Source organism: Gracilinanus agilis, chromosome 4 (assembly GCF_016433145.1).
Source record: "Gracilinanus agilis isolate LMUSP501 chromosome 4, AgileGrace, whole genome shotgun sequence".
Classification (NCBI taxonomy): Eukaryota; Metazoa; Chordata; class Mammalia; order Didelphimorphia; family Didelphidae; genus Gracilinanus; species Gracilinanus agilis.
The window spans coordinates 243,617,862-243,636,023 of record NC_058133.1 but is presented as its reverse complement, the minus strand read 5'-3'; the positions used below and the strand labels follow the sequence as shown (position 1 = coordinate 243,636,023).

Below are 18,162 nucleotides of genomic sequence, written 5' to 3'. Positions count from 1 at the left end.
GGCTTACCTAGAAACACAACTATTATGTGTCAGAGGGAAAATTTGAACCTCAGTCTTCCTGACTCTAAGGCCAATTTTCTGTCCATTATGCTGGCATCCATTATTAAAACATTACCAGACAGTCTTTAACCCATTTCCTTTCAAATAAAACTTATCTATACATGTTAAATACAGAATTCATTTCTTCAAAAACCTTTGGAGAAGGAAATCATAAGACCTTAAAACAGGGGACACATGCCACGTATATATCACAGAATTTAGCTGAGTACATTCCATCAAAAAAAAAAAAAAAAGATATGTTTGATCTCAAGAACAGAGACTCTAAAAGGAAAGATGATTCAAGAGTAATGGGAAGAGGCAGCTGTGTGGCTAAGTGGATAAAGAGGCAGGCCTAGAGATGGAGGCCATAGGTTCAAATCTGGTCTCAGACACTTCCTAGCTATGTGATCCTGGACAAGTCACTTAACCCCACCATTGCCTAGACTTTACCACTCTTGTAAAAGTTTTTTTTAAAGCATTTTAATGGGAGCATTTTAAGAAAGTGAGTCCACTTATCTTTTAGAATACTTTTTTAAACCAAAATTTATGTGGACTATTTTTAATAGAATCCATGAAAGGCAAGATCTGTCTTATTATTAGAGTTTATATATTTTTCTATACATACAATCAGTGCTTAACAAATATCTGATGACATGAAATGCTCTACTCAACAAATATTTAAATAATTTATTAATTATTAATCAATAACTTTCATTATATTATATTGTTCCTACATACATAGGATATATGAATATATAATTATAGTATATAATGAAATTTATAATATGTCATATTATAAATTAGTAAATAAGCTAAATCAAATCAGTTGATATTCTATTAATCTATACATACCTCCCCGAGGAGAAGGGGAATTATGACCTCCAATCACTACTCTGATGCCTAAAGTTTCTAACTTAATCTTCCATTTGTTAATTATATTCATGGACTTGTCCTGAAAAAGAGATGGCAATAATACAACATGATGAAATTAATAAAATTATATAACTTGAACAGGTATAAATAACAACAAATGATGAATTAATAAATACCTTACTGGCATCATCAAAGACAGAAAGCTCCAAGGTGCCTTCAAAGTCTTGCTCCAAAACAGACTTCAAACAGTCATCCAACCAGTACTCGGCATTGTGAACAGGGAGGATGATGGACTAGAATTTTATTTCATTAAAGATAGAGGGAAGAATGAGTATCAGATTCCTTCTCCACTACTCAAATACATTCCTCATTTCAAAAAGGAAAAACCTGGTGTTTTGGAATAAAGCTATAATAAAATTTTTAGAGAGAGAATCCCCCTTCAAACAGTAGCAGGTTATCTGTTTTCTCTTGACTAGCTTTGGAGATTCTCTATTTCTTTAGGATTCATTACATGCTAGCTTTCACAAAATTGGTCTCCCTAATCCTTCCTTGAAAAGCGAAAAGAAATAATATTAAATCTGCAGGTAATTTGCTTTCCAAAAACCAATACTAAATGTTAAGACCTGTATAAACTAACACAGTGCAGAGAAATCAGAATCATTAAATACACAATGACTACAAAAACACAATAACATAAACAAAACAAAAACCTAAAAAATAAATGAGCTCAGATTTATTTCAGTGAAAATATTGCTCTGGGAGAACTTCTTGCTTACTTGTGGAGAGGTGAGGTAATAGAAGTAGAGGCCACTGCATATTATCAGAACCAACTGTTTTACTAATTTTCTTTGCCTCTTTTTCTTCACTATAAAGGATTTAGTTAGAGGGAAAGGTTACAGCAAAGTAAGGAGAAAATTACTAAGGTGTGATATCATCAATGTCATTCCCACTAATTCCCACCACTGATACAAATCGCAACCCAGTCATACTAGCTCATCCTATATGGCTTTTACTTATGTTCTACTATAATTTGACCACAAAGAATCTAATCAATGAGCACCTTTCTGGAGTTCTCCTGACAATGTATGGATAATAATGGATAACAATGGAGCACATGGACTATTACCTTCATTCTATCTATCCCATTCACTTTTTCTTTTTGAGTTTCTCTAACATGATTTCCAGAGTTTCTCCTGCATAATTCCTCATTTGTAATGTGTTAAAGCCTAGGTATGCCAACTGCGTTCCTTTCCATTGACCTTTGAAGTGATCCTCAATTTTATTTCTTCAAAGTCTAGTATTTTATAATTCACAGTCATCAGAAGAATGTTTTTTTTTTAAAAATAGGAATTTTTTTTTCAGGAAGATGCTTGGGGTTATTAAAAGAACTGTGCAACTATTCAAAAATTCATTCTCTTCATCCAGTTCAAACTTGGTCCTGCTTCATTTTTCAGAAGACCCCACAGAGAAATTAAGTAAAAAAATTAAGTAAAAAAAAATCCTTTTGGATGATAAGGTTTGCAAACAATAAAAATTATAGCTACCATTTAAATAACACTTTAAGGTTGGCAAAGCTCTCCTGTCCTTCAAGTTTCTCTGTAACATTCCAAAAAAACCCTCTCTGTGCAAGACAGAATAAATTTTATCTTACAGAATAAATTAACTTATTTGTAATTGCAGCAATATAGGGTAAAAAATTACTTGTAAGTGGTGTGGGAAAAATTGAGATTCTAGTGTTATTAAAATTCTCTGAAATTAATAATTATTTATTAGTAAAAATTAGAAATAGATCAAATGAAATTGTTACAAACATCCATAAGCTTCAAAGAATTTCAAATGACATTCAGCAAGTTGCTTTAGAGATCTGATGGCACCTGATGATGCATTGTGGATTCTTCTGCATGGCGATTCTTCTGCGTTGGATATTGATTCTGTGCTGCTAAGACTCTTACTGAAGAGACTACCATGACTCCTAATTGTAGATCGGGACCTGATGGAGTCTGTTAGACTTGAGCTGGATTTCTTCAGATCGGTTGTTATGGGGTATTTAGCTAGGCAATATTTTCTACCTCCTTCCTACATTTCCCCTTTTACTATCTCTACCTTGTTGTAATAAAGCTACTATAGCTACTAACTTACTAATAGTTTAATTTTTAATTTTTTTAAACAGCGACCAAAATAATTCTTTTTAACTCATGAATTTAATCAAACAATTTTTAATCCTTACACAGCCCTGACAACATTGTATACCCCAAATCTTAGACTAGTGATGGTGAACCTTTTAGAGATAGAGTGCCATGTCCCCCTACCCCCGGAGACCAAGAGCCATGCCTTTCCCCCATCTCACCCCTTACCTCCCTCCTTACCCTAGACAGGGAAGGGAGGAAGTATTTCCATTGGGTTGCTGGGCAAAGGAGCAGATGATGAGAGGCGCATGTGGAGAAGTGTCTGAGCGCACCCCTCCCCTCCAATTATATGTCATGCTGTAAGCTATTCTCCCCTCAAACCTAGTTCTTCTCCAACCTCACCATGGGAATCATCTTTACCAAAGACTCAACAGGCTGCCATCTGCACCACGCCCTCACGCAGCATCCTAGACAAGGGAGGGAGGAAGTGCTCCTATTAAGTTGCTGGGCAGAGGGGCGGGGGGAAGTGAGAATGTCCTCGGGTGCATAGAGGGGGAGCTCTGCCCAAGTCTCTCTGGCTTTCTAGTAACAAACTCTGACGGGCAACTGCAGGTGTGCCTACAGAGAAGGTTCTGGGTACCCTTTCTGGCACACATATGTCATAGGCTCGCCAACACTGGCTTAGACTATTGAAACCCACCATTGTTTATTAAAACTTATGGAACTATAAGTGATGTTTGAGTCTGATTCCAAGAAAACCACAAAGGGATGGCTAACAAAACAATGATCAGTGATGATGAGCAGATGGTCACAAATGCCAACAACCCTAAGGGGAGAATCAGGGAAGTGACTGTTCAATGAAGTTTTGAGGCTAGCGTTTTCTGTTTCAGCCTATAAGATATGAGACTGAAATACATTCCTATTTGTCTCTAACTCTGGCTCTCACTATTAAGAAGTAAAAATTGGACTAGGGGACCATATTCCTCTGTCAGACTTCTGTCCTTTTTTTCCTTTGGCATGGCAACTTTCTTCAGTCATGGCAGATGGTGGGTAACTGCAATACTGTTGTACCCGACCTACGTGCTTATAGGATAAACTACCTACATTAGACCTTTAATATGTATTAGTGACTTATACCAAGTCTATTATTGCTATAAATGAATATTCACCATGTTGGAACATTATTTTGTGTTAACCATCAGATTACATTAGGATTAGCTCCTGAGCAGTCACATCCTCCTGAGACAGGGAGATTGTGAAGTTATCCTAAAAATCCTTAGACCACTTTTTAAAGCAATTTTGGGTAAAGATATTGCCAATAATATCTTTATGCTAGTTTGTTAGATCAGGGAAGCAGATCTCCTAGAGAAGATACTATAAGTACCATCATGATTCCAGATGTAATAAAAATGATGGCAGCAATAGAGGATGTCCTCAAATCAAACACTGCATCACGAGACTCTGAATGAGTCTTTGGATATAATGAACTGAACTGTGGAGGACTAGGTCCTCTATCCACTTTTGTTCTTCACATGCACCATTATTTTATCCTGATTATAAAACCCTTGGGCCAAAAATGGGGAATGCCCCCAATGGTCCCTTGTCAATGTGTCTATCAATCATTTTTAATATGTTAAGGAACACTCAAAATGTAGTTAAACCCTCCATGAAATGTTAATATCTTTGCGCTCTTATACATCCTGAGACAATCCTGAAATATATAGATATTATACGTGGGATGATTCATTGGGGAGAATAGCATGTTTCCCAAAGAATAAGGGTGGAGAAACTAATATATTAATCCCTCAAAGAATCAGATGGGGGTCTGTGTAAACTTAATATAAATTGTACCCCCTTATTCCCTTTGAAAATCTGTTTTTGATCCATATCAGCCCCACCCTTTGACTAGGCACCTTGTGGCTACCTGGCTGCCCAGAAGGGACTGGTTTAAATCCCTGCATAAGTCGTGGCATCTAAAAGATGGGGCTTGGACCCAGGCTGAAGTTAATTTAAGTCTGTCCAACCAGAAAGGCTCGGGTATGGTGCAAGGGGGCTGGAGTCTCACAGCTACTTTTGACTAATGAATAGAAGCCAGGTGGTAAACGGATTAATTAGACATGGCCAGGTGATCATGTGATTTCTCTTTCTCTGTCTCTTATTAATAAATAATTATAAATTAATATATAGTCTCCAGAGAATTTTAATCCTAAGACTAGTAAACACTAGTAGGAAACTCAAATGTAATTCTATTCCAATAATGAAACTCACTGTACGGAAAAAAAGTACAACAAAGTCAGTCACCAGAATCTCAGATGGGCTTTGAAAGTGACTCAGAGCAAACACACTTCTTTTTTCTTTTTTTTTTTTTTGATAGCTGGTTGTCTATTAAATATTTTGTTAAATGTAAATATTTATTTATTTATGTAAATTTCTGCTATTAAAACATACTTCAATTTCCTACTATTACTTAAAAGAATTTGAATTATTTATTACATTGAACCACAGAGCTTATTTTGTAACAGTTAAATATAGATCAAAAAGATACCACCAGGTAATCACATAGAGTCATAAAACCCCTACAGTAATTTCCAGATTTCCCAGGGATGTGGGGTCAGTGGCTCCAGGTTGGGAATCACTGCTCTCAGTCATATCTCAAAATCCTGCTGGAATAGTAAATGATAATCATTTTTTAAAAGAGAGCTAAAATCATATCTAGTCTGGAAAAATATTAATCTGAAATCACATTTACTAAAATAATTGGTTTAGTTAGGCCTGTGTCAAGGTAAGACTGTCAAGTTTAAAGTTTAGTTATATCTGTGTGAAAAAATGAATAACAAAACTCCTAATTCTAGCAGTAAATAGTTGTTATAGCCAAAGTCCCAACTGTTCCAACCCTAGTCAATATCAATACCAGTCATCCAATCAACATTAAATGAGGCCTTGTCATACTCCTTTTCCAATATATTAAATAGTTGTTCCATATTTGGTTCTAACTATTGCTTCTTGGCCTACATATAGGTTCTTCAGCCAGCATCTCTAATATAGATAATTCTCAGATCTACTTGGGCAGCCCTAATCTATCTTCTAACTTCCTGAATGGCATTTACAAATGCCTGTTTTACATCTCAAACTTCCTTTTCTCTTCTAACTTCCCTATTATTGTTGGAGGGCTCCCAAATTTAGCATCATCCTTGATTCCTTTATCTCTATCACCCCTCTTCCCATATTCAATCTGTTGCCAAATCCTCTCAATAAGTACCTTCATAAGTCCCTTTCTATTCTCTGACATCACCATCACCCTGATGAAAGGGCCTCATTCCCTCATACCTGGACCATTGCAATAGTCTGCTAGTTATTCTCCTTGTCTCAAATCTCTCCATACTAGTCATATCTTCTACTTAGTTGTTAAATTAATCTTCCTAAAGCACTGCTATGACCATGCTATCTATTTATTCAACAAATTTCAGTAGCTCCCTATCACCTCCAGCATCAATCACATGTAATATATTTGATAAAAATGTGATCTGGCTTTCAAAATGCTTCATAATAGGTAGAATCTTCTATTTAATCTTCTTATACTTTACAACATTCTCATACTCTATGATCCAGTCACAACGGCTTCCTTAACTGTTCCTCAAACAAGATATTCTATCTCCAGGCTTCAAGTTTTTCCCTATTCCTGGAAAATTCTCTCTCTCTACATCTCCTCCCTTGACTTCCTTCAAGTCCCAGCTAAAATCTCATTTTCTCCAAGAAGTATTTTCCAGATCCCCCTTAATGCAGTGTCTTCTTCCAATAGGTAATATTCAATTTATTCTGCTTACATCTTGTCTTTACATAGCAGTCCTCAAGTTGTCTCTCCCATTAAACTATGGGTTCCTTGAGGGCAGCAATTGTTTTTTAACCTTTCTTTGTATTCCCAGGGTTTAGCACAATGCCTTGCATACCAAAGGTGCTTAGTGTAAGGATGGAATTTGTTCAAGGGGGTTAGGACAAAAGGAGTCAGAGAAGGAGTTGCTGACAGTTGGTGACAGTTGAGACCAGAGAAAATTCTGGGAAATTCTCCGGAGAAGGAAGGAGGAAGAGAGGTCTTCAGGCAGAGGACTGGGAGGATAGAGGAAGAGAACATCCCAGCTGAGATCCAGTCCTGAGGGTTTCCTGAGGATCTTTCTTTGGAAATTAAAACCCTGATTCCCTGGTCAAAGCCATTCATCGCATCTCAACCATCGAGACCTCAATCATCGACTCAGCTAAGTTTTTGGACTCCATTTTGGGAGCAATCTCTTAGTCTCCTTCACCCATTTCCCAACCTTGCTGAGAGACCCTCTTTCAGTCAAAACTTACAATTATAGGAAAGGATAGAAATAGAAATAGAAACAGAAGGAGAAGAGGCAAGGGGAGAAGCTTAGAAGTGGGAACTATTGGGTTTCCCATCTCAGTGACGGACCCCATAGGAATAGAGAAGAGGGCATCCCAAAATCCCTCTGCTCTTCACCCCTTTTCCCATTCCCTGAATTGCAAATAATAAAAACCATTCATCAGTCAGATAGCGTTCCAGAGTGCCTGAGAGACAACAAGGGAGAGGGGAAGTACAGCTTGGTCTGGCTGCCTCCATCTGAAGCCAGACCATCTGCTGTGAATTTAACTGATTTGGGGGGGGAGGTTTGTGTGAACCCCATCGTTATTCGGGATCGGATTGGGGTACCACATACCTTGTCTTATAAAGAAGCCTTGCCCCCAACTCCTGTGGGGCAGCTCAACCATCCAAGCCACCCAGTTTTGGGGTGATACCCCCTTAAAGTCTCTCAGTATATATTTGGCCCCAGGGGAGAGCTGGAAGAGAGACTCACTACATAGACTCTCTCTCTTTCTCTCTCTCCCCCTTCTATCAAACATTGGTAACTGGCTCTCTTTATTATTACATTAGAGATGCTTAATAGCTTGAAAATGGACTAGAATAATGTATAGTACAAGATAGTGGTTATGTTGAATTTTAAAGAGAAACATCAATATTTAAAAATTTTTGAATAATTATCCATTCAAGAGTTTTTAAAGTTTTTAATATTTATATGTCTTAAGTTATTAAAGCTTAAAAAATACACTAAGACTTTGGGAATACCCTGTATTTAAGAGCATTAAATTAAGTGTAATTTATACCTCAGCTTGTACCATTTGAATAAACAACCTGTGTGAGGTAGAATGAATGTATAATTCTCAGAGTAACATTTTGGCTTGTAACTTTAATATCTTATAACGGTAATAGTTATTAATATCTCCAAAATCAATACAAAGGCTTTACAGCCTCTAAGTGTTTTGAGTTGGGTCTATTTCTCTTTCTATCCTTTCCTAAAATTGTAAGTTTTGACTGAAAGGGGGTCTCTCAGCAAGGTTGGGTAATGGGTGAAGGAGACTAAGAGATCACTCCCAAAATGTAACTGGTCTGGGAACTTGCCTTGTAGAGGTTCCAGATTGACCTTGTCTTAAACTGATCAATAAACCCTGAAGTACCCAACTATCAAATTATAAGTACCCTTTTGTTTTAGAAGTTCCTCCCTTTATATCAGAGGCCTCTCCCAGGTAGTCAAGCCCCAAGGCTGGAATAATCTTGTATACAGCTCTGAACTCCTCCTCTTCTTTGTCTCCACTATAAAACTAATCAATTTAACACTCCTGTCCTTTATTTCTGGATTAAAATCTCAGTCTCTAATCCATGACCATTTTCTTAAAAATTTTAATTTGAAGGAAGGTTTGAATGTGTAAAATAAGTTTATTGTATTTTCCTATAAATTAAGGGGTTTTTCTATAAATAAGGGCCATTTTGGCTCAGGTCAATGACTTGAGGCATGGCCACACATCTGTCTCTCTGTAAATATGGGGAACATTGTCTTAGGTCTATGATGTGAGACATTGCTCCACATTTTCTCTCTTTCTCTCAATAAAATATATTTCATTTTAAAGATGGGTTTCCTTGGTCTCTTTGAATAGTGGCCAAAGAGGGTACACCTTCAAGATCTTAGACTTCCACTTCATACAATCTTTTAAATCATAACATAATTGGGGGCAGCTGGGTAGCTCAGTGGATTGAGAGCCAGGCCTAGAGACAGGAGGTCCTAGGTTCATATCTAGCCTCAGACACTTCCTGGCTGTGTGACCCTGTGCAAGTCACTTGACCCCCATTGCCTACCCTTACCACTCTTCTGCCTTGGAGCTAATACACAGTATTGACTCCAAGACGGAAGGTAAGGGTTTAAAAAAAATCATAACATAATTATTAGTCAATTGGTTATACAGCAAAACATTTCTTAGAGAAATATTACATTTACCTAAAAGTAAATTACATTAAAAATAAGTGCTTTGTAGTAAATTATTAGAAATAACCTTTGATCCTTAAAATGTGGGACTACCTCGAGAAGACCTATTTTAAACCACTATTCTTTGCTTTCCAACTCAAAAGTCAAAGCTCTGATTTGACATTTGTCATGATAAATTTAGGATATTCATAATTTACTTCTCACTAGTGTCTCCTAAAAGCCTTCTGCTTTCAAGGTACACTCAAACAGAAAGCTAATAAAATATAAGTAAAATTTCCAAACACTTAAAAACTTGTAAAAATTGGTTAACTTTTCACTGCTATGAGGTATCTATGAATACATTTTACTAATTGTTTCCAAAAACTAAATATTCTTTTCAAGCAGAGTTAAATATCCTGTTCTGCTTGGCCCCAGTGAACCAGAACTAGGAGTCAAGGATGGAGGTTATATTAAGGTAAATTTAGGCACCAGGAAAACTTCCTTAGGTACCCTATAGCCAAAGGTCTCTAAACAAAAGCTGAATGAGTACTTTTCAGGGATATTGCAGAGTATTCCTGTTCAAATAGGGCTGGTCTCTGTGGTCATTTCCAATACTACCAGAATTCAAACATTCAGAATTGTGTTTATCATATGAAAAGCTGAATCAAGCAACATAATATGATTATATCAATAGATGCAGAAAAGGTTTTTGACAAAAAACTAAAAACACGAAAAAACAGAGAAATAAGGGCAGCTGGGTAGCTCAGTGGATTGAGAGTCAGGCCTAGAGACGGGAGGTCCTAGGTTCAAATCCGGCCTCAGACACTTCCCAGCTGTGTGACCCTGGGCAAGTCACTTGACCCCCATTGCCTACCCTTACCAATCTTCCACCTATAAGTCAATACACAGAAGTTAAGGGTTTAAAAAAAAAATTAAAAAAAAACACAGAGAAATAAATGTCATTTTTTTTCTTAAAATAAGTAGCCTCTAGAGATAAATTATAGAGATAAATTGGAAACCTTCTCAATAAGATCAAAGATGAGGTAAGGATTCCCATCATCACCATTATTCAAAGTTGTATCAGAAATGCTAACTACAATAATAAAATAAAATAAAAAAATCGAGAAATAAGAATAGACAAGGAATCAAAACTATCACTCTTTGCAGAGGATATGTACTTAGAGAAACCTAGAGAATCAACTAAAAATTATATGAAACAATTAACAATTTTAGCAACTGGACATAAATTGTAGGATATAAAATAAATCCAAGTAAATCACCAGCATTTCCATGTATTAGCAACAGAACCCCAAGGGAGAAAAAAAGGGATTCCATTCAAAATAACAGCAAACAATATAAAAGACTAACTGGTTTCTCTGTCACTACTTCTCGCCCATTCTTCACAAAGATGCCTGATATTCCTGACTTTGTAATTATTCTGCTCAAAAAGCTTCAGGATCTCCCTAACACATAAAAAAAAGGCATTTGTAGCTCTAAAATCAACCTTTCTTTCCAGAATGATGTGACACCACTTCTACTTCTGCAATCTCTGCTCCAACCAAAATTAACTATTTGCTAGTCTCTATATATGATCTTCTATTCTGACTTCCATACTTTTATACAAGCTGACCCCTATATCTGAAATGCTCATTTGGAATTCCTAGATACTTCAAAGTTCAGCTCCAGTGGCTCAAACTATTATCCTATATTTCTCTTCCTTTTCATTAAAATAAAATCTCACTTCAAACATACACATTATTCCCCCACATACATTTCTTTGGTCCAGTGAAGCTGGCTTTTTTGCTACTCCACACACAAAAATATTCATCCTCCTTAGTGCCTTTGCACAGGCTGTCCATGACCCTTCTAATCATTTCCTCATCCTTGCTTGGTAGAATTCCAAGTTTCTTTCAAAGCTCAGCTCAAATGCCACCTCCTAACTCAAATGCCTTACTCCCCACCAGATATTAATGAATTCCTCCACAGAAAATTATTTTGTATATATTTAGATATGTATGCATCTCCTCCATTGGAATGAAAGCTCCTTAAGGACAAGATGATTTGTTTGTACCTTTTGAGTACCCAGAACATTATAGAAGCTTAATAAATGCTTAACAAATGAAGCCTTTGCTGATCTTTGCCTAGATATTAATGTCTATCACAAAAACTGCTTGTTTTTAATGCTGTATATATTTATTTATGGATGTGTCACTCTCTACCAGAACATAAGCATCTTGGGGGCAGATATTGTTTTCTTTTTGTCTTCCTTCCTCAGATCTAGCATAGTACCTTGCACACTGGCACACAATAACACTAAATAAGTGTTTATTGAACTGAAATCATACTGATAATCCTATAAAGAAAGCGGACATCGCAACAACATAATTTTTAAAAATAGGCTATAAATTATAATAATCAAGCTTGATACTAGAAAAGAATTAAGAAAATGCAACTTTCTCCCTTTATTTTACAGAGGTAAGAAATAGGTTTAGTTTTTCTTTTTAAAATTAAAAAAAAAATGTTTTTAAACCCTTATCTTCCATCTTGGAGTCAGTACTGAGTATTGGTTCCAAGGCAGAAGAGTGGTAAGGGCTAGGCAATGGGGGTTTAAGTGACTTGTCCAGGTCACACACTTAAGAAGTGTCTGAGACCAGATTTGAACATAGGACCTCCCATCTCTAGGCCTGGCTCTGAATCCACTGAGCTACCCAGCTGCCCAGCTGCCCCCAGGTTTAGACTATCACATATATTGTCACACAGTTGATGTGTTGGTTTTGCTGTCTTTTTTTTTTTTGAATCAGTGTTAAAGGGAACAGTTGGATAGGCAGGAGAGGAACAAGAACTTTATTTGGAAAAGATGTTAAAATTTTTTTCAATAAAAAGGATATAAATAAACTAGAGGTCATGTGAACTGGACAGATTCACTGGAGTATAGAAACAAGACAGACCCTAGACCCTCAGTCTCCTGATTTCTAGTCTAAAGGACTTCTGTTTGCTATGAGGATAGGGAGGGGAAAAAATAGTATGGGATATTCATTGACCATTAGTATTAAAAAGGTTCTAGGCTACAGGTTAGCTACAAGAAAAACTTCTCTGCCCTCAAACATCTTAGGATCCTGGAGGAGACAAACTAAATTGTCAGCTAAAAATATGGGATGTATTATTTGCAGAGGTGAACAAGAAAGGGTAGGAAGAATGCAAGAATGGTGTGGAGAAAAAAGGGAAATGTGAAAAAGGAGGTGGAAGGAAGCTTCTGGCTTCTTTGGAAGGATTATATAGCTTACAATTCTGTCAGGTCCTACCTATCTGGGAAGTCTTTGAGTGCTAGCTTATCATCCTAGAAGATCTGACTTAGCTATAAATTGTAAGAGTTTTATCACTCAGCTGATCATAGGGTAAATAAATATTACAGCCAAAGCAACTCTAAAAGTTCATCTAGAATCCATCTAGAAAAGTTGTAATTTGTAGTAGAGAGAATCCTCACATCAACAAAACCAGGGATCTTCCAAGTAATTAAGACGATCTGAGTTCCAAACCCACCTGACAGTAGATGAGGGCTAATGAGAGTCACAACGCCCCTTGTGTGTCAATTTCTGGCTGATCATTGCACCTTACCTTACTTTACTGGGCAGCTGAGGGCCACATAAGATAATATGTAAAGGCTTCATAAATATTAACTATTACTGTGTATTTTCAGAAATTACATATCACTACATATATATTCAGAATCAGTCCTAATTCCTCTTTTAATTCACCAAAACTTTTTAAAATTTTACTTTTTATCTTCTTTATCTTAAGAAAAAATATAATTTGCCCGGCAGCTAGGTGGTATGGTGGATAGAGCACCAGGCTTGGAGTTAGAAGGATCTGGGCTCAAATCTAGCCTCAAACACTTCCTAGCTGTGTGATCCTGGGCAAGTCATTGATCCCATTTGCCCTTCTATCTTAGAACTGATACTAAGACACAAAGTAAGGGCTTTAAAAAGAGAAACTATATTTAGTTAGAATAAAGGACAGGAGGGAACAGTTAGGTGGTGCAGTGGATAGAGTAGTGAGCCTGGAGTCAGAAAGACCCAATTCAAATCTGCCCTCAAACACTTACTGTGTGACCCTGTTTGCCTCAGTTTCCTCATCTGTAAAATGAATTAGAGAAGAAAATAGCAAACCATTCTAGTATTTTTGCCAAGAAAACCCTAAATGGAATCGCGAGGAAACAACAAAAGGCAAGAGAGGTTAATATAGGTAAGTGAAGGTGGAAAAAAAAATCCCAACAAGGCTCTTTCATTTCAATAGAACCCCAGGAAACAAAGCACTGGAACATGGAAGAACGTACCACTTGAATCTTAGGGCAGCTCTCCCGACTTGGGACGTTTAGCGGTGCCGTGGGTTGGGCAGAGGGGTTGGACGAGGAGGGAGACGGAAGAAGCTGGCTGCTCACAGTGAGGATTCTATCTGCGACGGGCACTTCCCGCCCAAGCGTGTCCTGATCAGCTACTGCCCTGGAACTGTTCCACATTGTGGAAAAGGGAAAAGAGGAGAAATTCTCCCAAACAAAACCTACGTGAGATGCGAGGCCAAACCGAGCACCAGTTTTGTTAAGGAAAATACGGAGGAGAAATGCTCCCAGCCCCTCGCTGGCCTCAATGCCTCCAGAAGGCTCTGAGCGCTCTAGTGCAGTACACTTGCAGCCAGTCCCCTACTATAACTCTGCCTCTAACTCTGTCTCGGTCCAACTCCCTTTGGCTCTGGGTCCCAATTCTCTTCCAGCTCCAAACACGACTTTCACTATCATAAAAACGCAAAGAGGAACCTCAGCCACGCCTACTATCCGCCCCTTTCGTCCGCTGCAGCAGCTCACTTAAAAGGATCCGCCACCTAGAGACCACGTGACTCGGAGGAGGGTTTAGGTGGCGATCTTTAAGAGCCCAGAATCGGAGAGATATCTCTGGGGGAAGAGAACTGAGCTCGGGAGGAGTAGAGAAGCGCGGCCTAGAAGAGCCGGAAGTCCAGCCATGGTACTCTCTGGCACAGGCCGGTTTATCTTCAAGATCCTTTTCCCCCAACTGAACAAGGGAATGAAAAAAGCAGTGACAGCTGAGGATAATGAGGGTGGGGACAGTATCCTAGAGGAACCTCAGATGCTTTGAGTGGTTGTAGGTAGACAGTAAGCTTCCGGCCAACTCCTTCTAGACCAAGCTTCCTTCTTCCTTTTTCGCGTTTCCCTTTTCCTCCACCCCATTACTGCATTACTCCTATCCTTTATTTCTTATCGTTCTTCAAATAATATGTGTTAAGCTTAAAACAATTCTTTAAAATTATCAAATGTCATAGTACTACAGTGAGAAATACATTTCGTAAAAAGTAAAACATTAACAGTGAAATATTAATCTAATCCATAGATATTTTCCGCACATTTGGATTGATGTCGAGCATTTATTAAAATCTTACTTTTTGACAAGCTCTACAAAGGGTTGGGGACCCAGAGGCAAAAACAGAACCTGCCCTTATTTAAACTCTTCCCTTCACTACTGTGCTTTCAAAACAGCGCATTTCTCTTCTCACCCCTCTCCCCCCCCCTTTTTTTTTGGACAGCACTATTTCTACCTCCCTACTTTCTTCCATATCACCCCAACCTCACCAAAGAAAAAGTATTGTACTCATAGTCAAAGAAGGCTAGTCTACACATTTGCCAGATCCAAAATTAGATCATCTCATTTCTATTTACTTTCTCTTCCTATAATTCAATTACTTTTTACTTTTTATATTTAGATGCCAAAACTATATATAAAACGTATATTAATATTTATATATAACTAGCATATTATGTGTGTATATTGTTATAATTATGGGAGGTCTCTTGTATCTATTTGAGGTGGTAGAAATGATGTACAGAGAGGAATAAGATGACACTTCCCCTTTATAATAGTTGCCTCAGGTCAAAAAAGGTTTATCCTTTAGGACCCACCTGGGGTTAATTGATATATTGATTTGGGCTCTACAGCTAGGATAACAACGATATTCTGACTGCGCTGTCTCCCTTCCCAAAACAAGCTTTGAAACTGATTTAGGAAGGTACTTTAAACTTTATGTATTAAACAGGAAGGATAAGGGTAAAGGACTGTGGTATAGGAGACCCTACTTTAATTGTTACTAATGAAACTCTCAACTGCTGGCAAAGAAGAATCAATGTAGCTTCCCTCTGGTTCAGCCTGGCCAGGACTAAACCAGAGTAGGTAAACTGCTAGGAAATCTTCAGTTTCTTCTTCTGTAGCTCTTCAGCCTTAACAGTTGAGTTATGTCCCTTTCCACCCTCTTCTTCGTCCACCCTTTCCACCCTCTTCTTCGTCTCCTGCCCACTTCCGGGATCCCTCCCCGGCCCTGGGAAACCTAGATATCTAGATGATGAAACTCCTAATATCTAGGAGCTGTAGACACCAAGGTGGTGGTCAGGTACAGGTTGAAATGGTATCTCAAGTACAGGAAGAGTTTGCAGAGAGATGTTTGCACCCTCTCACTCCAAGACCAGGATCCACTGATCTCCAGCCTCAGCACAGGTCAAAGACCCAGAATCTCTCCTCAGGGTTCTCAACTGCCCCCTCCTGCCTCTCGCATGCCTCCCTGGGAACATTCTATCCAACTGACTTATTTGTCAATCAAAGGTGAACTTCAAGCTCCCAGAGATTCATCTATGGTCCCTTTAAATATTCCTTTCTTTGTCTATTCCCTTCTTTATTTTAATCAAATCTATTTTGCCTGAGATTGTTATTGTCTTTTGGTTCATCCCAAACATAATAAATTTTGCTCTTGCCCTTTATTTAACTCTGGATATTTATTTCAGGTGTGTTTATTGTAATCAACATATTGAATTCTGATTTCTAATCCTTTTTTGCTACCTACTTCTGTTTTATAGGTCAATTCATCTGAATTGTGCTCCTAATTACAGTTGTTAGTTGCATATTTTCCCTCCATCTAATCTCTTTAGCCATGGCCACCTTCTCTACAAAAGACAGTGTTAAGAAAGGAGAGTTCTTTACTATAGTGATCTATACATGATTACCAGGTATAGTAGTGATTTTGATATATCAGGGTTTGGCCAAAGAAATTAAATGGGAATTTTGTGGAATCCTCAAACCAGCAAAGACCAACAGATGACACAGAAAAAGTTCAGAAACTCAGAAATACATAAATTATATGTATAATATTCTATAATATCAATGTTTTTTTCTTTTAATGCCATAAATATAAATGATTTTTTAAAAGTTAAAATAAATAAAAAGTTAAAAGTTTGTGAAAAGAATACAAAAGCACAGAATGGCTGAAAATGTCAGTATCTTAAAATTTGACCTATAAATTGCCTATAGCCAAATACTTAACCCAAATTTTACAATAGGATACTGTAAACAACCCATAAAAGGAAAAGGAAAAGTCAGACTTCTCTGTTGGGAAAAGAGGTCCATAAATGTTTACAAAGATTTTTCAGTTTGAAGGGATTCCTAACCTCTTTGATGTGGAAGGGATCACTGTATTTGATCCATTCTGCTTCCATTCTGCTATGACTCTTTTCTTCCTCTTATCTAATCCCCGGTCTTATGTTCTTAGTTTTTCTTTCCATTTATCTCCCTTTCATGTTTTGCTCTCTAAAGACTGGGTTTGTTTTGTTTATGATCAATCCCTCCATAAATTTACCTTCTTTCTTAATTCCCACCTCCCTGTCCTTGCTTGAGCTCAATGTATTACTACATCAAATTCTTTCTGTCAGGTAAGTGCTATGAATTCAAAGAAAGTCTAAAGATAGACCCTATTCTAACAGAGATCCCCATGTCTAATAGGGGAAGTGACCTGCAAACAACTATGTACAAAATATGTAGAGATAAATATAATTAATTGAAATTTAAGGTAGATCAGGAAAGGCTTCCTATAAAGGTGAAATTTAGATAGAACTTGAAGGGAGCCTGGAGCAGGGAGAAGATTACAGGCATGGGGGATAGCTAGTGAGAATGCCCAGAGTCAAAAGATGGAGTATTTTTTATGAGGAACAGCAGAGTCCAATGTCACTAGACTTAAATGGGGGTTTAGGGAGAGATTTGTAAGAAGACTGGAAAAGTAGAGGGGGCTAAAGTATGAAGGACTTTGATTATCAAAGGATTTTATATTTGATTCTGGAGGTAATAAGGAACCACTGAATTGTATTGATTAGGAGAAAAATGGTCAGACCTGGCTTTAGGAAGATCATTTTGACAGCTGAGTGGAGGATGTATTAGAAAGGTAGTAGCAGTATCAGAAAAGATAAAGGGATAAAGGGTCATATGCAAGAGATGTTACTAAGGTGAAATTGACAGACTTTGATAACAGATTGGGTTTGGGTAATGAGAGACAATGAAGAATCAAGATGGTAGCTAGATTGAGAGCCTCTCTCTCTCTCTCTCTCTCTCTCTCTCTCTCTCTCTCTCTCTCTCAATAAAGCGTTATATTTTAAAAGATTGATTTCCACGGTTATATTTTTGTTAATAAGTGGTAAAGGAGGGTGAACTTTGAAATTTCCAAGGTCCCCTCAATTTCTACCCCACAACAAGATCTAGTAGTTCAGAGTATTGAGGAAGTAAAAGAAAAATCTGTCAAAGTTTAATGTTCTCTGCTTAATTAAATCTTGTTTCCTCCTAGTTTTGTGATTCCTGAAAGATAAAATTTTATGCAATCTCCTCACAGAGAGTTCACTTACAAACTTTTCATGGACTTCTTAGAGACAAGGGGAGTGTTTCATAGTTACAAAATTGGATTACAACCATCATACATGCTCAGTAATTGTATATTATATAAATTTTTATTTTATTTAA

General features: G+C 37.4%; 1 protein-coding gene across 1 annotated transcript in view; it reads right to left on the bottom strand.

Annotated features, from left to right (window-relative positions):
• Positions 1–13,874, bottom strand: part of B3GNTL1 (UDP-GlcNAc:betaGal beta-1,3-N-acetylglucosaminyltransferase like 1) — a 125,127-nt gene extending 111,253 nt beyond the window's left edge. The window contains exons 1-3 of the mRNA XM_044672014.1: positions 13,662–13,874; positions 1,089–1,205; positions 892–991 (exon numbers count right to left, since the gene is read on the bottom strand). Coding sequence (XP_044527949.1) covers positions 892–991; positions 1,089–1,205; positions 13,662–13,844 — 400 coding nt within the window. The 5' untranslated portion in view covers positions 13,845–13,874. The remainder of the gene's footprint in view (positions 1–891; positions 992–1,088; positions 1,206–13,661) is intronic.
• Positions 13,875–18,162: the final 4,288 nt, after the last annotated feature.